The 25630-nt window shown below is 45.0% G+C and overlaps 1 protein-coding gene across 8 annotated transcripts in view; it reads left to right on the forward strand.

The window, feature by feature from the left end:
- LOC102463929 (interleukin-1 receptor type 1) overlaps positions 1 to 25630 on the forward strand; it is a 74512-nt gene that overhangs the window by 18571 nt on the left and 30311 nt on the right. For 4 of the 8 annotated variants that reach the window (XM_075917302.1, XM_075917310.1, XM_075917346.1 and 1 more), the window contains 2 exons: positions 20985 to 21068; positions 23499 to 23565. In XM_075917302.1, coding sequence (XP_075773417.1) covers positions 23505 to 23565 — 61 coding nt within the window. In that variant the 5' untranslated portion in view covers positions 20985 to 21068; positions 23499 to 23504. The other 4 variants (XM_075917296.1, XM_075917341.1, XM_075917328.1 and 1 more) reach the window with 4 other exon arrangements.

Consider the following 25630-nt stretch of genomic DNA (forward strand, 5'->3'; position numbering starts at 1 on the left):
AATCCACATCAAATGACAGACAAAGTCATCACCAGCTCACCTCCATTTTCCTTTGTTATAGAATTATGATCCTCTCAGAAAAAAACGTGAAAACCAACAAATAGTCCTTCAGCACATTAGAGACTAACAAAAAGTATAGATGGTATCATGAGCTTTTGTGAGCACAACCCTTTGCTTCCAGTAGCAAAATAATTTATCATTGTATAATTCTCCTATAAAACATTGCCAGAAGACACCTATTAAATCTCTGGTTTTACTTTTGCCATACAATGTCATATCTACACCAGAGATGAGGTATAACCAAACTGGTTTAAGCACAGCTACTATAGCCCAGCTGAATTGGATTCAATTTTGTGCCATTTCCAAACTAGTCCTGTCTCATACTATTTCAGTTGCAATGCCCTGTAGGTACCTGTTTCATAGTTTCCAGCTGAATTCCTAGAAACAGTCCATTCTGGGGGATTTTGCAAGGCCATCAATCCATTGTGGGATAGTACTGAGAAGGGTAGTTGAATGGTTTCATATTATCGGAATCCACAATGGTTCTAAACCAATTTATGCTGAAATGATTAAGCTTTAATTGGTTTTTTAGCTTATTGAAAGTAAGTCTGTTCTAAATGGTTATTAGGGCATTTGTAAAGCACAGCGGAGGAAGCGCATATAGACAAAAGGTCTTCTTCAGATTTTCTAAATGTAGGGACTTTATAATCAGTTTTATTTCTCTAGTGCAGAGCAGGCAGAGATTCTTATGGTTGCCTCTCTTGTCACAGTTTCATATCATCCGCAGTACATCAGGTAGCAAAACATAGCTCTGGTACAATGTCTGCCTTCCTGTCTCTGTGGGGGGAGAGAGGACCCATGAAGTCTAAAGAGGTGTCCCTGAAAAGCCCAAAGAAAGACTAGTTTGTGTTTTTTGGGTTTTTTAAAAAAAATATTAGTGACTCACTTGGAGAAATCATTCAGTTTGGGACATAGCAAACATTTCTGCCACCTCATTCTTTGTGGGTGTGGTGGTGGTGCTGGATGCCAAACCAGGGCCAAAATACAGCTTATAGATAGCTAGTCCCATGAGTGTGACAACAGTATTTTCTGTAACTCCAGCATTAAGGGCAGGCTGCCACTGCAAGTAAACTGGGGCCGTGGGAGAAGAACACATTGCTGCATGTGTGAAAAGGCTACTTATGAAGTAATATTCTTTCTCCCTACTCAAAAAGCAAGGAACGGGGTTTGGGCAATGCTGCCTCAATGGGGGAAGAGATGGAATTTTGGAATCAGAATGTTGTGTGACTGTTGAAAATACCAGCTTATATTATTTCTTTTATATCCAGAAAGTGTCCATGTACTTTCAACATAGAGAAAGAACAAATGTTTCCAAGAGAGAAAGCTTAATGGGAGTGCTGCATTATGTGTGATTCTAATCAGTATTGTCTAACTCCATTGCCTGCCCCTTGCAAATTCCTTATATTTAAAGGTGTAGTATACAGAAAATAAAAACTCTCACTGCATGACTGTGTATAGTGTAACTGCCACCAGGTGGATTTAAAGCTGGGACCTCTGAAGAGGAGTATAGGAGCCTCTACCCTCTGAGCTAAAAGCCAGCTGGCTCCCAGCCCCTGCTGTAGAGGTCTCTTAATCGTAACTGTTGCTATGGTCTAGGAAGGGCCAGCCTTAGGCCAATTCATCCGATTCCCCTGAATCGGGCCCCGTGCCTAAAGGGGCCCCTGTGCCCTGAAGCCAGAAGTGTGCAGGACACGCTGCGGGAGGGGGCGTTGGCCCTGGAGGAGGAGTGTAGTAGATGTATGCACCGCAGGAGGTATGAATTGAGTTCAGGGTTTCCCTGTGCTGTGGGAGGGGAGGGTGTGTGTGTGTTATTTACCTCTGGGGTTTGGCGGGGGAGGTAGCTGGGGATTTTTTGTGTGTGCGGTTTTTTTTTGCTCAACCAAAATTGCTGCAGGGCAATTTCCATTGAAATTGTTCAAATTGGGCCCCACACTTCCTAAAGCTGGCTCTGGGTCTAGGTACCACTTGCATTGCGCAGTAACTACACTAGCTGTGTGGGTTACATACTTCCCCAGGTGAGGAAGGGCGTCCTGAGCTTCAGAGACCCAATTGAGGTTCCAGATGAGCCCTCACACCTCCGATTTGAACCTGGGACCTCTGCCGCGGAATACAGGAGCCTCTACCCTCTGAGCTAAAAGCCAGCTGATTCCCAGCCCATGCTGTAGAGGTCTCTTGATCTTAACTGTTGCTGCGGTATAGGTACCACTTGCATTGCTCAATAACCACACTAGGTGTGTGGGTTACAATAGCACAGTTAGGTTTGTTCTCTCCTGGCTGATAAGTAGAGCAGCTATCCAAATAATGGAAACATTTTACTGGTGGAACAAAAATGTACTGTTGTTAAATGTGAAAACAGTGAGAAATTACTCATCCTAATCTCCACTGTGCCTGTGATGTAATCAGCGGTGGGAGATATATGTGGCTTTAATTGTATCTAGAAACCACAACATAATTTTGCCTCATATTCAAAACCAATCAATTTCTCAGAGGAGGAAAATAAAATTTTATTTAAAGGTCATATTATGCCTTTGGACAATATGTATCAAAAGGTAGATTCTGGCATAAATCTTGATTGTATTACAACAATGCATCATCTCCCCCTCAGTGTCTTTTATATATGTATGTCTCTGTTCCTGTCATGTAAATCCATTTCTATATCATTTTCCCTCCCTTGAACAGCTCTTTATTTTGTCCTCTGTATCTTCCTTCCCCTTTTTCAAATAACATTTAAATTTGTCTTAGAATATTGAATAAAGGGCCTAAAATCAGTTCCTCATTTATCCTGGTTCAGCTAACGTGGATTATATGCATCTGAGAAACATATGCGTGACTAAAACTGCATTGTGATGCCCATGCACAAGGAAGCAAAGATAAAGTGCAGTCTAGGCTTAACTGATTATTTTGTTAGCACATAGTAAATGTATGTCTATGCTGCAGTTAGACACCAGATGACTCAAGCTTGTTGGACTTGGGCTCAGAAGCTATTTAATTGTGGCATAGACATTTAGGCTTAGGTTTCAGCCCAGCCTCTGGGTCCTAAAGCTGACCAAGCCCAAACATAGAAACCACAATTAAATAGCCGCTTAGCCAGATCCCTGCAAGATAGAGTCAGTTGGCATGGGACAGCTGTGGGTTTTTAATGGTGGTGGAGACATGCCTTCAATGTTCACACTGGGGGTTAGTGCTATTTGAAGGACTTGGGGGTGAGCAGGTGTAGGACCTCCCAAAACAAAAGCCCCCTCAAATAAGAAGGAGGAATCACTGGACCAGGGCATCAATTGATTATGGAGGATGACAAACAGAAAAAAACCCAGCAATGGGGTGAATTCAGAGGTAAAGAATTAGGGTGTGTCTACACTATAAAGTTAATTCGAACTAACGGACGTTAGTTCGAATTAACTTTGATAGGCACTACACTAGCGCTCCGTTAGTTCGAACTTAATTCGAACTAGCGAAGCGCTTAGTTCGAACTAGGTAAACCTCATTGTACGAGGACTAAGCCTAGTTCGAACTTACTAGTTCAAATTAAGGGCTGTGTAGCCCCTTAATTCGAACTAGTGGGAGGCTAGCCCTCCCCAGCTGTCCCTGGTGGCCACTCTGGCCAACATCAGGGAAACTCTACTGCCCCCCTCCCGGCCCCGGACCCCTTAAAGGGGCACGGGCTGGCTACGGTGCCTGTGCCAGGTGCAAGCCTGCCAGCACCCAGCTAGCAGACCCTGCACCTGGCATGGTTCAAGCCAGCCACCCGATGCCCCCCAGCCCTCCCCCTCTTCCCGGGACCAGGCTGGCGGCTCCCGGGAGCTTGTCCGGGACCGCAAGAGGCAGGCACCCGCCTGGTCTAGTGCGGACATCGTGGACCTCGTCCATGACCTCCGCACTAGGCACAGGAAAGTGGCCATTTAGGGCAGGAGAGCTACCAGCCTGGCCACCCAGGAGCAGGTGTGAATGAAAATCAAGGTGTTCCACTGAGACCCCCGACCCTGAGCCCTGAGCTTACAATGGCCGTCCTGGGTCAGACTAAAGGTCCATCTAGCCCAGTAGCCTGTGTGCCGACAGCGGCCAACCCTAGGGACCCTGGAGGGGATGGACTGAAGACTGTGACCAAGCCATTTGTCTCGTGCCATCCCTCTCCAGCCTTCCACAAACTTTGGGCAGGGACACCACTCATACCCCCTGGCTAATACACCTCCATGGACCCAACCTCCATCACTTTATCTCACTTCCCTTTAAACTCTGTTCTAGTTCTAGCCTTCACAGCCTCCTGCAGCAAGGAGTTCCACAGGTTGACTATTTGCTTTGTGAAGAACAACTTTCTGTTACTAGTTTGAAGCCTGCTACCCATTCCTTTCCTTTGGTGTCCTCTAGTCCTTCTATTATAGGAACTAACGAAGAACTTTTCTTTATGCACCCTCTCCACCCCACTCATGCGTTTATAGACCTCTATCCTATCCTCCCTCAGTCTCCTCTTTTCTAAACTGAAAAGTCCCAGTCTCTTTAGCCTCTCTTCATATGGGACCTGTTCCAAACTTCTGATCATTTTAGTTGCCCTCCCCTCTCCCACCCTCTCTCTTCCCCTCTCCCACCTCCTTTTCCCAGTCTCCCCGAGTTTTGTTCAATCAAGAGAGATTCTATTTTTGACCACACGTTTGCTTTATTTTGTACATCAGGAAGGGGGGCTAGGGAGAGGTAAGTGGAAGGAGGTGAGGGAGGAATGGGGTACGAGCCCCCATGGGGAGGACTGGGCTGGCTCTATGGGCTTCTGGGGGTGGAAGCTCTCCTGCAGCCCCCCAGTTGCCCCCTCTCCCCAGATGGCAGCCTGCGGCAAGTGCAGCCGGTCTGATGGCCGAATGCTGTGATGTGCCCAGTGTGGGCACTCCGGGCACTCCAAGCCAGGACTGCTTTGCAAGCAGGGCACCCCTGAGAACTGTCTGTCCGGGGTGGGGGTCGGGTCCCTTTAAGCACAGCCCTCGGCTAGCCTGAGGCAGCATCTCCGCGCTCTAAGTCCTCATCTGATGCCCTGCCGGCACTGCTTCCGGCCATCCTTAACCCCGGTTCAGGGTCCACTTAATGTGGACATGCTAGTTCGAATTAGCAAAACGCTAATTCGAACTAGTTTTTTAGTCTGGATCCGTTAGTTCGAATTAGCTTAGTTTGAATTAACTAATTCGAACTAAGTTAGTTCGAATTAACGTTGTAGTGTAGACGTACCCTTAGAGATCCAGAGAACCCTGGACAGTGAGTGCCCACTACTCCTCAGAGGTGTTCAGTGACCACTATCCAGAGATGTGATCAGATAAGGGACCAGAAATAGGCCATATGGTCACGGAGTACCCCTCCTGGTGTGAAGGTTGGCTGTACACACCAGCATCAGGAGGAGGCTGACAAGGGAGTCTCATGACTTTGTAAAGGTGTGCATATGAGGTGTGCCAGGAGCAGGATGTGCAGGGAGAAGTACAGCTAGAATCAAAGAAGGGTATTCTGGAGGAACCAGAATATGCCCCCAGCCAGGGCTCCACTCCCCTTCTTCCCATTGTTCCGCTCCCTGGGAGATAACTGGTCAGACTGGTTCGAAGCCCCCTTGCATAATGACTCATCCTCTGCCCTGCTGGGTCGTGCTGCAGCCAGCAACCAGTGGAGGTCACTCATAACCCACTGCCCAGCCTAGCAACCAGCAAGGTACCCCCCACTACATCACAGCAGTTCTGCAGAAAAGAACCTGGGGACTACAGTGGATGATAAGCTGGATATGAGTCAACAGTGTGCCCTTGTAGACAAAAAGGCTAACGGCATATTAGGGTGCATTAGGAAGAGAATTGCCAACAGATCCAGGGATTTGAGTATTCCCCTTTATTCAGCTCTGGTGAAGCCATACCTGGAATATTGTGTTCAGTTCTGGGCCCCTCACTATAGAAAGGATGTGGATGCACTGGAGAGGGTCCAGCGGAGGGCAACCAAAATGATTAGGGAGCTGGAGCACATGACCTATGAGGAGAGGCTGAGGGATTTGGGTTTGTTTAGTCTGCAGAAGCGAAGAGTGAGGGGGGATTTGATAGCAGCCTTCAACACCCTGAAGGGAGGTTCCAAAGAGGCTGGAGAAAGGCTGTTCATAGTAGTGACAGATGGCAGAACAAGGAGCAATGATCTCAAGTTACAGTGCGAGAGGTCTAGGTTGGATATTAGGAAAAACTATTTCACTAGGAGGGTGGTGAAACACTGGAATGGGATACCTAGGGAGGTAGTGGACTCTCCATCTCTAGAGGTGTTTAAGTCTCGGCTTGACAAAGCCCTGGCTGGGATGATTTAGTTGGGATTGGTCCTGCCTTGGGCAGGGGGCTGGACTTGATGACCTCCTGAGGTCTCTTCCAGCCCTAAGATTCTATGATTCTAACATGCAGTAGCAGTGGTGGTGGCCAGGAGCTCTGAGCCTTTTTGCATTGCTGGGCCCTAGGACAGTTGGCCCCTTTCCTCTCCTCCTTCCCCCCTTCAATTGGCAAATCTGGCAGGGTCCACCCAATCCCTCTAATCATAATCCAGGAGATCTCAGATTCTGGTGAGACCAACCAGGACTAATCTTTGCAGCACCATGGAAATGGGGTTGTGCAGCAGAGGTCGTGCTAAGACAGAGGCAGGCAAACTAGGGTCCATAGGCCAATCCAGCCTGTCATATACTTCAGTCCAGCCCCCGAGGTCCCACTGCAGATGAGGTTGAGACAGCCTTGTCAAGAGGAGCTAGCCCCACAACCTAAAGAGGTTGTGGAATCTCCATCACTGGAGATATTTAAGAGCAGGTTAGACAGACATCTGTCAGGGATGGTCTAGATGGAGCTTAGTCCTGCCATGAGGGCAGGGGACTGGATGTGATGACCTCTCAAGGTCTCTTCCAGTTCTAGTGTTCTATGATTCTATGAAATAGGGGGAGTGGATAGGAGGTGAGGGGGCTCTTGGGGGATGGTCAGGAGGTGGGATGGTTGTGTGGGAGCAGGTTACAGGGAGGGAAGTCATTTGCCAGCAGCTCAGAGAGATTTTGGGGAGATCTCTTGGGTAAAGCAAGTTGTATTGGAGCCCTGTGAGGTGATGGAGGAAGAGATGAAGCAGTATGCTCCATGCTGAACTACCTACACTGTACATGAGTCTCCACAGGGCCTGAAGGCAGAAGACGTGAACAGGGTTGTGGCTGAAGACCGTGCCAGTGTATCTCCCCCAAGGGCAGGCACAGGACACCCACAAAGACAGTGGGCTGGTTCTTCAATATCTTTTTTCTGGAGGTTTGCCCATAAGTGGTGTGGGAGACCTCCATTTGGGAAGGCTCACATGTGAGCACTGGAAGCAACTTACAGGTGGGGGAGGGCCACCTTGTCTGGCCCGTGGCCCCATCCTTGCTCCACCTCTTCCATCTGAGGGCCTGCCCTTGCTCTGCCTCTTCCCATCCCCTTATTTGAGGCCCATCCACTGCTTGCTCCTCTCCTCTTCTTGCCCTGATATCTCCTGCTGTCCGCTGCTTGCTCTTCTGTCCCCATCTCCTTCATAGTTAGGGACAGGTGACATCCAGTTGGATGCAAACCTACTGCTCCATCTGGGCATGTACCTTTCTGCCACCAATCCTTCTCTGCTATATTATTGCAGAAATCTTCCATAGGAGGTTGGTTGAGAATAACTTGAAATTAGTAAGCTATTGCAACCACAGTTCTGTTGTTTCCAAGCATCACAGCATATAAAATATAATTAGATCTTGAACAGCCAGAGAAATTATGGAATTCCAGATTAAACTCAGTGATATGTGTGGATGGACCATAAAGATCACAGTACTTACCCCCTCCCTCGCCCTCAGCTGTTCTTAGCAGTCAACCATTGACTCCACTTCAGTGAAGTTTTACACAGAGAAATTCAAGCCCTGGAGCCATTCATGGGTCTGACTAAGAAGATTCTCTGTTAATTTTGAACACTTGAATCATGTTGCAAAACACAAACTATGGAGTTCCTATGCTGGAACTGAGGTTTAAAAGCTACCCTCTTAGTTCAGACAAAACCCAGAGAGCTGAAAATGCTGCAGTCAGGAACTAAGCAGAACAGCCCTACAAAAGTCAGAACTGGAGAGCCCAAAATACAAGTGAAAAACAAATCAACCTGAAAAGAAAGCCATGATGAACTCAAGAGTGGAAGTGATGTGAGACACATTAATAAAAGTGATTGTATGTGCTATTTTTTCATAAGATATCTAGGGTTCATTAAACTTCTTTTGGGTATCTAAAATATCTTGTTTTTTTCTTTAATCATTAAAAGGTAATTACAAAACATGTTCAACATGTATTGCTAAGTAGAGTAGAATCTACTCTGTACCAACAGTAAGAGTGGGATGTGTCTGAGTCAAATCATGAACTCTATCTTCTCCTATAAGCGGAAATTTTGGACACTATTATAGCTCAAGCATGGTAACCAATGATAACGTATTGTGCTGCATTCCACACAGCCATCCTGTCTGGGAAAAGGTGCTTGACATTTTATTGAATGACTAATAGCTAAGAACCTTTGAAACTGCAATCTGAGGCCAATGATTCTTGTTGTTGCTCAATAGCTGGCATATTCCCCTTGTACAATAGGTTTTCTATACCAGGACCGGCAGTGGGGAAGAGGAAAGCAGGAGTGGTGGGTCTGGAGCTTCAGTCTGAGCATATAGCATAGGGGTGAAGACCTTATTTGACACTGGAGTTCTGCTCTGAGCCGAGGGTCTACCATTACTGCACATGGACTTGAAGGAGAGAGTTGAAGGAGAGAGAGGAGATGAGGGGCTCTACCCTGAAATGCTGATAAACCTCAGATTCACAGAAGGGGTCAACAGTGACATGGGGAATGTTTGTAACTATTGGCTGCATAAAGAGTAAAGTTTCTGTGGTTAAGAAAATTCTTTCATTAAGCCTAAGGTCCTTGCTTTCCTGCCACATTGACCCAGAAGAGGTTAAACTTAAAAGCCCAGACTGTCCACAATCTAGGTAGGATTCTTAGGGAGCAGTTCTAAGTAACTGAGGTGGGGGAAGGTCTGAAACACTGTTTTGGGGATCAAGGGCAGGTAGATGGTGATATCAAGAGGTCTAAGAAAGACTGCTCTGGAGTTCCAAATCTAGTAACTAGACTCTACTCTCTTGGCTTGGAAGGCTAGTGAATAGACCGCGTGAGTGGCCTTCCTTCATCTCAGAGTATGTCTACACTACAGCATTATTTCGAAATATCTTCTTTCGAAATAGCTTATTTCAAAATAATGTGTCTAAACACAAAATGCATTTCAAAATAGCATTTTTCTATTTCGAAATAGCACGTCCACACTGATAGGACACTGAATCACATTTAAGGCAGGCCAGAACTGGTTCTGGCAGGGCATCAGGTCAGGAGTTACCTTGTGTGGCTGCTGCCTGAGGCTATCTGAGACCTGTGCTTAAAGGGACCCCCCTGGACAGCCGGTTCTAAGGTTTCTCTGCTTGCTTGCCTACCTCGCTGAGGGACAGCAAAACAGTTTTTTCTCTGTATTCTCTGGTTGCCCTCACTCAGGACACCATAGGACTCTGCAGCATGGAGCTGGAGCCTCCCCTGGGCACTCTGGTACTTCTCCTGGACGTGTTGCTGCGAGCCTGGCAGCATGTTCTGCAGGCAGTAACAGTCCCGGTAGAAATCCAGGCAGGCGGGCGGCAGAAGCAGGGTTGGGGGAGCAGGGCTGTCCAGCGGCGGCGATAGGAGAGGGCAGGCAGAGGAACCAGAGCTGCACGGGGGCAGGGAGGCTGGCCGGGGAGATCAGGAGGAGGAGGACGGGAGAATCAGCTGCCGGAAGCAGGGCTGGACGGGGGTAGCGGGGCTGGTGTCGGGGGGGGGGTCGTTGGGGGAGCGGGGCTGACCGGGGGAGATTGGTTGGAGGCGGGGGCAACTGGCCGCTGGAAGCAGGGCTGGACGGGCCAGCAGGGCTGGACTGGGGAAATTGGGAAGAGAAATGGGGGGGGGGGGGAGCAGGACTGACCTGGGCACATGCAGACCCTGCAGACCCTGGCAGATGAGTGAGTCTGGCCGGGGATTCCATTTTGCCCCCTCCCCCGCCACATACCCTCCCTGGAGTAGTTGTGAACTGCCTGGCAGGTAGACACACACAGACAGTGTGAGCACATCTACCAGCCAGGCAGCTAAGGACTAATACACCTAATTATAATAAAACATACCTAATTAGAAAATACCAGGCATTTTATGTCTGGTAATTTCTCAATTTCTTTCCCAGACAAAACCTTCAAATACCGGACTGTCCAGTACAAAACCGGACACCTGGCAACCCTACCCCTCCTTGCACCCTCCCTCTTAGCCAGATACTCTACCCCCAATCGGCTCCTGCTCCCGCCTCAGGAAGTGCTCATGTGGCGCCAAGTCCCCCAAGCCCTGGCCCAGGCTGGGCAGAGGATGCAGCCGGGTGAAACACTGAAAATGTATTCATTTCTCATTTTTTATATGTGTTTATATTTTTGGGCTGCAAAAGACAGTACTGAAAAAAACCGGGTTTCAACTAAAGTAAAAAGTTTGGGAAACCCTGGTCTAGCCAGCTTTCTATCCATCTTACAGTCCATTTATCCAATCCATATTCCCTTAACTTGCTGTCAAGAATATTGTGGGTGACTGTATCAAAAGCTTTGCTAAAGCTGGCACTGGGGGCTTTGGGAGGACCAGAAACAACTTATTTGAATATTCATCATTTGCTTATTGAATATGCAAATGAATGTTACCGGTCCTCCAAAAGCTCATGAATGGATTTACTAGTCCCTGTGTCAAAAAGTTTGGGAAGCCCTGTTCTAATGTATGAAATCAGTGTTTCTTGAGCAAGAACTATGATGCTCCCGCTCATGAATAAGCACTCCTGTGCAACTATTCTTGCGCAAGAGGCCAGTGTAGACAGGCAACATGAATTTCTTGCACAAGAAAGCCCGATGGTTAAAATGGCCATCAGAGCTTTCTTGCACAAGAGAGTGTCTACACTGGCATGGATGCTCTTGCGCAAATGCACATGCCAGTGTAGACTCTTCTGGAAGAGTTTTTGCACAAGAACTCTTTCGCACAAGAGTTCTTGTGCAAGATCATGCCAGTATAGATGTAGCCTATGGGCATCACATAGAACAACAATGGGCTGTAATTTACTCACCATTGATATGGGAACTAGCAACTGGATCCCCTTGCAACAGACTGATGACTGCACAATAAGATACTGGGCCAAATTGTAAAACCATGAAATAACAGACATAAAGGGAAGGAGAGTTGACACTATAAAAATTGTTCTTTTTCTCAATATAACGGTTAGTGACGCATTTGAAGTTTTATGATGAATTTATGTATAACAAGCTTAACAAGAAAAATCCTTTACCCGCAGAAATATGCAAATATCACTGCTGGGTCACAAACCAGCAGTGATGACAGCACACTTTTATTTTGTTGTTAGTATGATTCTTTCATTTCATGACAGTAAAAAGAAATGCCAGACATGTGGTCCAGATTTTTATGCTGAAAATAGGGTCACTTAGGGTACGTCTACACTGGCTCCTTTTCCGAAAGGGGCATGCTAATTTTCAAGTTCGTAATAGGGAAATCCGCGGGGGATTTAAATATCCCCCGCGGGATTTAAATAAAGATGTCCGCCGCTTTTTTCCGGCTTGTAGAAAAGCCGGAAAAGAGCGTCTAGACTGGCCCGATTCTCCGGAATAAAGCCCTTTTCCGGAGGATCTCTTATTCCTACTTTGAAGTAGGAATAAGAGATCCTCCGGAAAAGGGCTTTTTTCCGGAGGATCGGGGCCAGTCTGGACGCTCTTTTCCGGCTTTTCTACAAGCCGGAAAAAAGCGGCGGACATTTTTATTTAAATGCCGCGGGGGATATTTAAATCCCCCACGGATTTCCCTATTAAGACCTGTAAAATTAGCATGCCCCTTTCAGAAAAGGGGCCAGTGTAGACGTACCCTTAATGTATTGACTCAACCTTGGTGTGAAGTTACTGACAATAATAGTGGAGGTATCTTGTAATATGAATCCACTATACCATGGACAAATGATGTAATAAGGGTGAAAACACATCTGTAGCAAACTCAATCACTTTCCAATCAGTGTCTTACACTACTGAGGACATTTCTTGGAATTGTTGATGTTTTTTGTCAGACAGTCTTTGTGTGTATGTGTCCAGATTATGCACAAAGTTCTGTGTTCTTACTACCTAATTTGCCACTAATTAATTGCAAGTAGTTCTATTCAGAGAGTTTCTGAGACTTCAAGATAGGCTGGGCATATTTAGTAATGTCTTTAATAAGCTTTCCCCAGCATGTGTCATATTTAGGCTTGACAGAATTATTTTTTATCATTTCATTATCACTGTTAATTTTTAATCTTTTAAAAAGATTTGTTATTGATTTACTTTTTCCACAGTTATGGTAAATTATTGGAGGAAGGTCAGACTTAATGACAATAGGTGTTGCAATTCAATCAGACAAAGCTTTATAATGGTTAAAACACAAACTATCAACATCATATTTCAGACCATACAAAGTAAGACATGCCCATACTATGGGAGCTACAACTGTGCGATGGTAGTGCTGGTAGTATAGATGTTTCCTGTGTCAATGCCGGTAATCCACCTCCCTGAACAGCAGTAGCTGTGATAACATAATTCATTTTGGATATGTCTATACTACAAAGTTAGTTCGAACTAACGGACATTAGTTCGAACTAACTTTAATAGGCGCTACACTAGCGCTCCGTTAGTTCGAATTTAATTCGAACTAACGGAGCGCTTAGTTGGAACTAGGTAATCCTCATTCCACGAGGATTAAGCCTAGTTCGAATTTACTAGTTCGAATTAAGGGCTGTGTAGACTCTTAATTCGAACTAGTGGGAGGCTAGCCCTCCCCAGCTTTCCCTGGTGGCCACTCTGGCCAACACCAGGGAAACTCTACTGCCCCCCTCCCGGCCCCGGAGCCCTTAAAGGGGCACGGGCTGGCTACGGTGCCCGTGCCAGGTGCAAGCCTGCCAGCACCCAGCCAGCAGACCCTGCACCTAGCACGGATCGAGCCAGCCACCCGATGCCCCCCAGCCCACCCCCTCTTCCCGGGACTAGGCTGGCGGCTCCCGGGAGCTTGCCCGGGACCGCAAGAGGCGGGCACCCGCCTGGGCTAGTGCGGACATCGTGGACCTCGTCCACGACCTCCGCACTAGGCACAGGAAAGTGGCCGGCTAGGGCAGGAGAGCTGCCAGCCTGGCCACCCAGGAGCAGGTGTGCATGAAAATCAAGGTGGTCCACTGAGACCCCCCGACCCTGAGCCCTGAGCTTACAATGGCCGTACTGGGTCAGACCAAAGGTCCATCTAGCCCAGTAGCCTGTCTGCCGACAGCGGCCAACCCTAGGAACCCTGGAGGGGATGGACCGAAGACAGTGACCAAGCCATTTGTCTCGTGCCATCCCTCTCCAGCCTTCCACAAACTTTGGGCAGGGACACCACTCGTACCCCCTGGCTAATAGCACTCCATGGACCTAACCTCCATGACTTGATGTCACGTCCCTTTAAACTCTGTTCTAGTTGTAGCCTTCACATCCTCCTGCAGCAAGGAGTTCCACAGGTTGACTCTTTGCTTTGTGAAGAACAACTTTCTGTTACTACTTTGAAGCCTGCTACCCATTCCTTTCCTTTGGTGTCCTCTAGTCCTTCTTTATGGGAACTAATGAAGAACTTTTCTGTATGCACCCTCTCCACCCTACTCCTGCTTTTAGAGACCTCTATCCTGTCCCCCCTCCGTCTCCTCTTTTCTAAGCTGAAAAGTCCCAGTCTCTTTAGCCTCTCTTCATATGGGACCTGTTCCCAATCCCTGATCATTTTAGTTGCCCTCCCCTCTTCCACCCTCTCTCTTCCCCTCTCCCATCTCCTTTTCCCAGTCTCCCCCAGTTTTAATAAAGACAGATTCCATTTTTGAACACAATTGTCCTTTATTTTGTACATCAAGAAGAGGGGCTAGGGAAGGGTACGTGGAAGGAGATGAGGGAGGAATGGAGTACGCGCCCCCGATGGGGAGGACTAGGCTGGCTCTACGGGCTTCTGGGGGTGGAATCTCTCCTGCAGCCCCCCAATTGTCCCCTCTCCCCAGATGGCAGCCTGCGGCAAGTGTAGCCGGGCTGATGGCCAAGTGCTGTGATGTGCCCAGTGTGGGCACTCCGGGCACTCTAAGCCAGGACTGTTTTGCAAGCGGGGCACCCCTGAGAACTGTCTGTCCGGGGTGGGGTTCGGGACCCTTTAAGCACAGCCCTTGGCTAGCCTGAGACAGCATCTCCACGCTCTAAGTCCTCCTCTGATGCCCTGCCGGCACTGTTTCCGGCCATCCTTAAGCCTGGTTCAATGTCCACTTAATGCGGACATGCTAGTTCGAATTAGCAAAATGCTAATTCGAACTAGTTTTTTAGTCTGGATCCGTTAGTTCGAATTAGCTTAGTTCGAATTAACTAATTCGAACTAAGTTCGTTCGAATTAACGTTGTAGTGTAGACGTACGCTTTCTGTGAATTTTTCACCTCCCTGAGTGATGGATCCAGATTGACCTACATTTAAAGGTAGGCCTTAAATCAAGCTAATAATTTTTACTTTGCCATTTGTGAAGCTGGCTAGGGTATTATAGATGGAAATATTTTTCCATCAGTTTGCATGTACAGTGAAACATGTTGGTGCAATTAAAGATCTTATCTCACCCACCTTGTATCTCTAAACAGTGGCATATTTTGCTGCAAACTGCCTTTTGGCGACAAAACAGTGAGCACAATGCAGGACAATGTAGCACTTTAAAGACTAACAAGATGGTTTATTAGATGATGAGCTTTCATGGGCCAGACCCACAGTGAGAGCGTTTATACTGCAAAGTGACTTTGTGAGGAGAAACCCCCAGTTTTGGCGACAAAAACCTTCCACCCCTGAGAGAGACTTTTATCTTTTCACCCTCCCTTTATTGTTGGCAAAGAGCCAACGGGGACTCTACTGTTTGTTTTGTCAAGAGAATCAACTTCCGCCAGTATCCACAATGCCTGCCCTGATGGCTGTGCTCAATGTTTTATGTTCTCTGCTGCCCTGTAGGTATGCATCCATTGCCTTTCAAAGTTCTGGGAAGTACCCAGCAGCTGAGTGAGCAGCTGTTAACAAAGAAAGAACAAATCACTGGAATGCTTCTGTTCTGCCCTGCTAGAAATACAGCACAGGCAGACTGCTGCTGGGGGTGGGAGGGGCTGGAGAGCCTGCTCAGCTGCTTTGACATTCCTTAGCATGGAGAGCTCACAGAGCTTAAAGGGAATCCCAAACAGCACAGGGATCAGCTCTGTCTTCCCAACACTGCACTGTGGGCTGCCTACCCACATTGCTTTGCTCCTATTTGTTGACAGAGTGCTAACAAAGTGTCTATGAAATGTGGACAATGAGGCTGTGTCCAGACTCAGGGTTTTTTTCGAAAAAAGTAGCCTTTTTTCGAAAAAACTTCACCTGTGTCTAGACTGCAGCCGCGTTCTTTCGAAATTAAATCAAAAGAACGTGGCTTTTCTTTCAACGGTGGTAAGCCTCATTTCACGAATAAGAACGCCTTTTTTCGAAAATGCTCTTTCGAAAAACGGCGTTCTTGAAAGCAAACAGGGCTTTTTAGAAAGAGAGCATCCAGACTCACTTGCTGCTTTCTTTCAAAAAAGCGGCTTGCTTTTTCGAAAGTTCTGCGTGCAGTCTAGACGCTCTCTTTTGAAAGAGGCTTTTTCGAAAGCCTCTTTCGAAAAAGCCTCTTTCGAAAGAGGCTTGCAGTCTAGACATAGCCTGAGAGGCAGAAAAACTGGTTTGACTGTTTTTCACATTTGACGACTTTTGCATGTTGACAGCACTTTGGTGCCCCAACCTTCCCAGTCTAGACATAGCACCAACCACCATGACAGCTACAGTGCCTACAGTGAAACCGACATTTATCGATAAAAGGCAAATCGGGCCCAGCCGAGCCCTGTGACTAGGGTAGAGCGCCTATGCTTTGAATGGAAGCAGCATGAGCTCCCGCCTGTAAGCCCCTACAGGGCAGGAGTGCCTGGGACCGGACTGCACTAGAAGCCAGGGCTAAGGGAGACGCAGTGTGGGGAGAAAAGAGAGCAGCCAAGGGAAGGAAACAAGTCTGTTCCCTTCTCGCCCCTGGGCTGTGGGGCTCCTGCTTTCCCCTGCCCCCCGGAGCCTGAGGGCTGGCAACAATCCAGCCCCTCAGCCTGCAGTGAGGGAGTGGCGCATGAGGCGGGACGGAAGTAGGCTCGCGACAGGACTGTGCCCTCCGGCTCCACCCAGCTGTGCCGAGGGGGGCGGGCGCTGGCCCTTGCTGCTGGCGGGGGAGGGACGCTCGCTCGCTCCGGGCTGGGGCGGAGCCGCTTTTCTTGCTCAATGGGAGGGGGACGCCCGGGGCTGGTGCTGCCGGCGGCGCCCGGACGGAGCTGTCGGAGGTGAGGGGGTGGCGGGGCCGGGGGTTTGCAGCCACCAGCCCGCGACTGGCTCTGCTCTGGGGCCGGGCGGCGGCAGAGGGAGCAGCCGCTTTTCCACCGCCCGCGGCTTGGGACGGGGCGGCTCTGTAGAGTCCCGGATGAGCCGGAGTCGGGCTGGCTCCTGCGGAGGAGCGAGCCCCCCGGCCTTGGGGAAGCAGCGAGAGCCCGAGGTGCCGCTGGGGCGGAGCGCGGGCTGCCCTGAGACCCGAGCCACAGGTGCAGCGACCTCTCTCCTGGGACTAGCGGGAAGCCGGCTGGCTGGGAAACGCCTCTGGCTGCCAGAGCCAGCCTAGGTGCGGGAGCTAGGGGAGCCGTCACATACAGGGCGTTCAGGTTTGGATCCATGGATTTCACATCCCCACTTTACAGATTGGTCCAGCATCCTTGGAAGAAAGTAGTTTTCGTCCCCCCCCCCCCTTTTTTTTTTCGTTTGCATAACCCTAGAAACTTCAAATTGCTATACGGAGCCCATTGGAAATCATAGATCTAGGCTGTGGACTCCCAGGCGTCCACGGATCACAGGTTGACAATCACTGCCATAAGCTACTGCCCTGTGGAGTTGGGACAGTACTGCTTTTTACTGATCTTGCGTGGGACGCTCCAGGGTCGCTATCTGCTTATCCTCATGTGTGTTGTAGGGGTTAATTCATTCACTGCATTCTTGCATCACCTTCTTGCCTGTCAAGTTGGTAGCAAGTGAAATAAGGCGAGGGTATGTGCATCACTGACAGCTGGATGCACTAACTGATTTGATTAGAAACAATTTCACATAAATTGGTGTGATTTCTTGATCTTATTTGATTATCATCTGTACAATAAAGTATGGAGTTGTGGGTGACATGAGTTAGTGTCTCTGTGGTTGTTTTTTATTTTGGAGTAGATGCCATTAAATTGGTTGAAATTTAGCTTCTTTCTGAAATGAGCGAAAGTCTGGCCTTTTGTGTTCATATTTTAGTACATGATGTTAATTACTAGACCAGTTTCTCACTGTTGTCCCCAAATCCAGTCAAATTGGATTTATCTAATGGTAAAGAATGTCATGTAAAAAGATATTTAAGAAAACAGTTGGGGATGTACAAACATACTAACACTGTAAATTTTTCAAATGTGTGTGTTTTGTCACCTTGTGAATTGTTACTTTGATGTAGAGATCACAGCTCTGTTTCTGTACTATGTCTCAATTGTTAATCAGAACTGCCACAAGAAATGTTTGTTAGGAACCACACATTTGGATAAACTGATTGTTATGGTAAACAGCAGAATACTAGGTTTTGAGCCTGAGAATTCAACTGTGGGTGATTTTTAATTTAATGTATTATTTATTGCATTCACTGGCAGTTCCAAAACAAAGCAAAACCAAACCAAAACAGAAATTTGGTTTGACCAAAACCAGTGGAATGTTTTGAGAGGAATTGAAAAAGGTAACAATGGTATTGTTTGTTGAATGGAATATTTTATTTTGTAGTATTTTTAACCACTAGCTAAATTAATAAAACTGGTGGTGTCAGGCCTGTACCAATAGTCTCATAGTTAAGGTGCTGACCTGGCATGTGAGAAACCCAGAATCAAATTCCTGTTTGGGAGCAGAGATTGGAGCTTGGGTCTTTCCCATGCCTGAGTACCCTAACATTGGACAATAGAAATATTGGCACTCTCTTTCTTTGCATCTGCTCCATCTAGGATTTTTTTTTTCAAATTTGCAACTAGTTATGGTGACTTGAAATGATATTTCTCAGTGTATAATTATTTTTTGTCTGACTTAATTTTTGGTTCACTGACAGTGACCCAAGATCTGAAGTAGTCCTTAAGGTTTTACTGTTTTCTTTTCTATGTTGTCCAGTGTATGCAAATAAGTCCAGACTGCTGGATCTGTAACAGGATGCCTTGGAATTATACATATTTGGAAAAAGCCATTCAAATTAATATTTGCATAATTTATGCTGGAACACTGAAGGTGATTTTATAATGACAAATGCAAGGATTGGAGGATTCCTGCTTAAAAGACTTTGAGAGCTGGCAGGCAAGCATGCTGGCTCAGTCTTGGCTCATGCCAGGTCCAACAGTTACCCCTGCTGCAGAGCCACGGGGGGGGGGGGGGGGGGGGAAGGAGGGGTACCTGTTGGACCTGGGACTGAGGTAATGTGCCTGCCTGCTGGCTCTCATGCTGTTTGAAATGCGGAGCTGAGCCAGGGGTAGCTGCTGGGACCCTCTGAGCTAAAAGCCAGCTGGCTCCCAGCCCCTGCTGTAGAGGTCTCTTGATCTTAACTGTTGCAGTGGTCTAGGTGCCACTTGCAGTACTCAGTAACCACACTAGGTGTGTGGGTTACACTAGCTCCCAAAATATTTTAAATTCAGGGTAGGAGGAGAAGATAAGCAACTGCTTATTGGTTAATCATTTAACTGGCTACACTGTTATATCCCTACTGGATGTTCCCCCTGAGCACCGGCTCCTGCCTGCCATTCCTCGCTGCCTCTGTGGAAGGCAGCGAGAGAGAGAGAGGTAGGTAGGAAGGGGGAACAGGGAAGGTAGCTCCACAAAGCTGGTGCTCATGAGGAGCCATCTTTTAAGCTGGCTTCTCTCCCTCCGAGCACTGGAGGCAGCGAGGAGGGCCAGACAGCTCCGCGGAACTGGCACACATGGATAGCTGACTTAAAAGCCAACTTCCTACGTGTACCAGCTCCTGCCTGCTCCCATTAGGGCTCAAGCAATTTTTTTACTTTCATAACTGACGTACAAGCCCAGAGATGTTGGGGCTATGAACTACCAAGCCTGGAGGTGTCACAGCTAAGGCCTAGCATAAATTAATCCCTGGTTATAGAACAATCTTAATATGTACATGTGAGACACTTTATTAATATTTGAGTAAGTCACTTTCCTTATATATGTTACGCATAAATGGAATTATCAGTTTTCACTGTAAAAATAATGAACAATATGGAAATGTAAAATGTATCAGAAATATAGCTTATCTTATTACAACTGGATCCATCCATTAGGGATGTGAACTGATAACCAATAAGCATCACCCTTAACAGGCAATGTTTACTAGGTAATGGTTAACTGTTATCTGGCTGCAGGCCACAGGCAGAAAGCTGCTCCAGTCCTGTGGGGCTGCTGACTTCCAGTCCGTTGCTGCTTCTGGTCCCGCATGAGGCTGATGACTCCCAGACTGTGAGCCCACATGGGCTGGGAGCCAGTAGCCCAGCATGAGGTCAGAAGCAGCTGGGGGGGGGGGGGGGGGGGAGCACTCCAGGCCTCCTTACCCCCTTTTAATCAGTTGTTGGATTAAATCTAACATTTAACTGGCTAACTAACAAAATGGGATTTTACATCCCTATTATCCATCATATTTCAACAACTCTGGCATTTAAATTAATGACTTGTTGTAGTGAATGGAGAAAACTGATACTTGCTGTCTGATTGCAAATTAAACTGCATCAGTTCACATTTACAGTGTTTTTGTGCCTAGAAAATATTTTTGTAAATGGAAAGCTTACCTTCTTTGGAATGTGCCGATGTACCTATTTTCCAATAGTTTTCGTATCTACTGGATCTTCAGCTTTATTTTTTCTCCCATGTCTAGAGTTTTTTTTACTGTTCTTGCTGCTGCTTCTGACTTAAGTAACCCTTAGCTTTCTAGGTGTGAAAGCTTAAAACGCTAAGGGCTTGTCTAAACACACAACAGCATGAATACACTTATAATTACATTTTAAAACTGATTTTTGTTATGCACATGCAAACCCCTATGTGGATATACTTAAATCAGTTTGCCCCTAGTTTATACTGGTTTAGTTTAACTTGGTAACTGATCTTATCTGACCTTCTATAAAACATTAAGACAAAGAATCTTGCCCAGTAACTTCTACATCAAACCCCTGATTTATTTCAGATCTATAGCATGTTTTCACTAAAACATCCTGTGTTGATTTAAGTTGTCAAGCAGTGTGATTTTTGTGCATAGATCCTACTGGATTGTCTAGTTATTAATCTTCCAGGGGCGTATAGTTTTCTCAGACTGTGTAGTTTTAGTCAGGTTCTTTATCTGTTGTTATAAAGTGCTCCTTTGTTGTTCTCCCTTTCCCTCCTCTTTTTGTATTTGGTTGACGTTAACTCTGATACTTGTATAATGCCACCTTTTTTGCTAAATTGTATCTCAGTAGTCACGTTTAAAAACCTGAAAATATGTTGTTAGAGATAGCATTCTTTGAGTACTGTCCATGAATGCCTGGTTTAGTTTTGCCCCATGTCTTTACATGAAAAAAAAAATTCTTTATAGTACTGAAGATATTTCCTTGCTGGCTTAGGATGACCCTGGAAATTTGCCCTTTGAAATGTATGTTATGCTTTTGTTTGCATAATGCATTTGATGCTTTTGTAATATTTATGGTTTTCTTTTAGGTAAACCTAAATTTCAAGAATGGTGACCAACCCCTTGGCATGTGTCAGGAAAAATACATATAAGAGAACTAAATAAAGATTAAGGTATGGGTGCTTTGTCAAGTAACAAATCTGAAAAAAATATGCACTTGGAAATTGTTAAATTTTATAATAAAAGTCCTCGAGTTTTCTTGAAAGAATCATAAACTCATAGCAACGTAAGGCAGAAAGAGACCATGAGAGGTCATCAAGTCCAATACCTTGCACTGAGGCAGGGTCAGGTAGACCTAAAGTATCTCCGACAGGTGTTTAACCTGTTCTTAAAACTCTCCAATGATGGGGGATTCCACAATCTCTCTTGGAAGCCTATTCCAGTGCTTTACTATCCTTCTGCAGTAGATGGAAAGTTCTTCCTTGCTAAAGATTAAACAAATTACTACTTGTCCTACTGTCAGAATCTACAAATTATCCCCCATTCCTCACAAATTGTTTTATTTTTCCCCAAAAACTTTTTGTGTGACTTTGTCACTAGAAAAGTTCAGTTCTCATACAGTGATTGGCTATTTGGTTTTGATTACATGTTAAGATTCCATAAACTTTTCTTAAAAAAAAAATACTGTGGAGTCCAGAAATAAAAATGAAACGTTCTTAGCTGAACAGAGAATGAATTTGGGGGTGGTCTTGGGGAAATTCTGCTTTTCCCACCATGAACTAGGTAAACCATGTGCTGTAGTCTAGACCAGAGGTTCCCAAACTGTGGTCAGTGGAAAACTAGCAGATCACATGGCGGTGGTGTTTGTCTCTCACTGACAGAAACAGAATACTTAGAAGGGGAGACTGCATTGAAAGAAATATGTGATTAATTAGCTAAAACAATGCTATACTTGCTTATTACTTGGAAGGAAAGAGGCTGTTATAAGAGCAATGCACTTGGAAATTGACTAACAAGATTGGTTGGGAAAGGGCCGGACATTGTGCTTTGAGGTGAAGCGACTAATTCTAAAGGAAAGAAGATTTAGAGAAGTTAAATGCAGGCCAATTTCAGGCCTTTGGAGGTATGAGGTCTGCGGGACAGCATTGCTTTTTGTCAGAGAAATTTACAGAGGAAGCTCTTTCTATTAATGCTGAGCTTAGTTACACACACTAATGCAGGCACAAACTGGGGTATGCATCTTTAACTAGACCATGTTTTGCTAAAATGGCTAATTCTTCCCAAAGCATTTATATTTGAGCTCTTTGAAGTTTGAACTGCCCGCATGTTTAACATAGCCCAGTACGATGGGAGCTCTGCTTTTTCATATATACATCCTTTAGTACTTGTTTATTACTTTTGTCTACCCTGTAAAATACCTTCATAGATTGTACATTAGAATTAAATAATGTTAAAATCACTTTCCATATGATGATTGCATAACTAATAGCAAGACTGGAAATAGCCTGAAGTCTTTGAAGATTGCCTGTGAAACTTTGTACAAGGCATAGAACGTGCCAGGTTGCTGTCAGAAACCTGCAGTTCTGAACAATGAAAGTCTACCTATCTTTACTTTAGAAATCATGGCATACAAAGTTACACAACTATAACACATACAAGATTAGGACTGTAAAATAACTTGTTTTTCACTTCACAGAGATATAGGTCGGCCTATTTAACAATGGGATACAAATGTAGCAACAAACCCCTTCATCTCAGATTTGCACCGGAGTCATCTTCCAACATCCTGTCCACACTTAAAAGTTCTGCCACTTGAACTATACAGGAATAATATAAAAAAGTCCAGCTGTGGAAGCAGTTATACGTGCAGGCTATGTCTACACTACAAGTTTTCTCGGCAAAAAAATGTGCGAACAAGGGACTCATTTGCATGAGTTGTGATCTCATTTGCATATTTTCTGCTGATCCGTTTTTGCACTGGGGTTTTTGCACAAAAGCAAGCAGTGTGAATGTTTTCTTGTTTGCACAGAAACCCTTTTTCCGCTAGATCCTTATGCCCCAAAAAGGAGTTTTACCGATCTTGCGGGAAAAGGGGTTTTTGCGCAAAAAGAAAATGTCCACACTGCTTGTTTTTGTGCAAAAATGGATTGGCAGAAAATATGCAAATAAGATCATAACTCATGCAAATGAGTCCCTCATTGGCATATTTTTGCTGAGAGAACTCGTAGTGTAGACGTAACCATATTGAATGGAAATGAAATAGATATACGACCATAAAGTATCTTTATATCAATATATCTGTGTCTATACAAAGACTTTCACTAGTAAAACTGTCAGATAAATCACATCCCTGAGTGATAGAGGTACGGGGTAAAGAGTGTAAATCATCGCTGTGTGTGGATCAGTTACTGCTATTATTTAAAACTTTCAGAGGAAGGTGCTGGATCAGCATACTTGCTTCTCCCCAAAAGGATTAATCTCTTTTTGTTAGTTCCTTTGCATTTGTTCTAGGATCAGTGACAATCAATATAATACAGAATAAAATTTACAGTGCGGTTTGAACACTTTTAGCATGCTAATGAAGTACCTTGTTTTCTCTGTAGCAAAACATGACATCTCCATTGTGGTTCATTTGCGGTTTAATTCTTTTTGTTTCTTCATTCAATGCTGGTAAGTCAACCATGTTCATTAACTGAATTATTTCTAAAATGAGTTATTTTCAATATGTGCATGAGTTTAGTAGCAAACAGAGAAGGCTGTCGTGCACTCTGCCATACCAAGAGTGTGGGCATATAAATTGAAAGCCCTTTTTAGAGTGTCATTGCATCAAAGATGATGTGGACTGCATGGTATGTGGCCTGACAGACTTGTAAATGTATCAAAATGTAAACTGTACAAATACAGGGAGAAATTTTAAAAACAACAGGTATATTAATCTTTCTTGGAAGTACTTAGTTCTAGAATGATGATACACTTTTTATACTAGCACTGTTTATGATCTAGCATCTTCACCCCTCATATATGCAGTATCTCAGTACACTAGTGGTAGTTATTATAGGTGTTAGAGCTTTTAGGCTTATTCAGACTGCCATGAACAGTGATAGCTGTGGACCTTATGAGTAGGCAAGTCCTTGCTAAAGTCATAAGTTAAATCTTAGTTTTGAGGGTGAGAATTACAGGGCTGAAGACTGAATTTGTAATGTTATCACTGTATTCACTTGGAAGTTACAACTCTCCTTAACTTCTGTCATAGTGAAGAATGTCTTTAATTGGCGATGGAGTTGTAAGGACTCAGTAGGACAGATGCTGTTTAGCATCTCTTTGTAAAAGAGTGGCACATGAATTGTGCTACTGAAGATAATTTGCTTTCTGTTATCTATATTATCCCAGTGAATACAACTTCTGTGTTAAGTGAATAGCAAGGCTTCTATTCCTTTCTAAGAAATTAAATGACTCAGGAAAGCAATACATTTAAAAAAACACCTTCTTTTCACTCCTATTTAAACTGTTACATATTTAAAATGTTGGCCATCTTAAAGGGCATATTAGTATGCTCCTGAAGTTGTGTGTAGTTTCCAACTTACTTGTGAATTGACTTAAAATTCTTAGATTTAAGTCCCTTAATAGAAATTAAGATGGCATAGAACAATATTGATCCAAATTGATTTGTACTCCATAGAAAACTAGTGAATATATTTTAAATTATTTGGCAAATTGCAGGGATGGGATGGTGGGAGGATCAGGAAGGACTAAACTGGTAAGTCGAAAATTTTAATTTTAAGGATCTATGCAGTGAAATATGGATGTAGTTTTCCTCTTTAAAACTTGTATGCCATGGATTTAGAAGCTTCTCAGGCTCAATTTTTATAACATATTTTGGACATTCAAAGTTACAAAAGTAAGAAAAATTGTGAAATCAGTCCTGGGGCCAACTGTTTATATGGCTGTGGTGAACCTAACCTCTTAGAATCTGCATACCTAAATAACAATTTTATCTTCAGTTGCAGGCTGAAAGCTTGCAGTTCTGGCCCTTTTGCTTAAAGGTTTCTTGCAAAGAATAGTGGTAGAGATGTAGCCGTGTTAGTCTGGGGTAGCTGAAGCAAAATGCAGGACAATGTAGCACTTTAAAGACTAACAAGATGGTTTGCTCATCATCTAATAAACCATCTTGTTAGTCTTTAAAGTGCTACATTGTCCTGCATTTTGCTTGCAAAGAATACATACTTTGCCTTATCTTGTTTCACAGTCATAATTATTGAAGTTCTGATTATGCTTGCTATGTCATATAGTGTAATGCACAAGCAACATTTGCCATATTAAATGAAAACTGGAAGTGTGGGGGAGACATGACAATTTGCATGGTTTGTCAGACTATATGCTAAGAACGAAGACTTCTTGTTCTGAATGTTTGACTCACTACTGACCTCATCTGGCCATGTTGCATAATGCAGAGTCAGATCTTTGTCTAGTTTGAGTTGACTGTCTTGTTCTTCAGTGCCAGTAACCACCACTGAAATGTCCTCTTTAGCCTGGATTTGGTCCCACCAGGTCAGAATTGAGTAATATTGGCCAGAGGATTGTGGGGAGTGAGGGATTTGCAGTGCCTTTGCCTGTTCTGCACTTACTGTGACAGTTACTGTATGACCTATCTATTGTCTTATATGAGTTCTAAAATTCAATGCTTAGAAAGAATACAAAATGTACGTTCTGATGATCATGAATTTCAGTGAATTTT

The sequence above is a fragment of the Pelodiscus sinensis genome, chromosome 1, assembly GCF_049634645.1.
Source record: "Pelodiscus sinensis isolate JC-2024 chromosome 1, ASM4963464v1, whole genome shotgun sequence".
Classification (NCBI taxonomy): Eukaryota; Metazoa; Chordata; order Testudines; family Trionychidae; genus Pelodiscus; species Pelodiscus sinensis.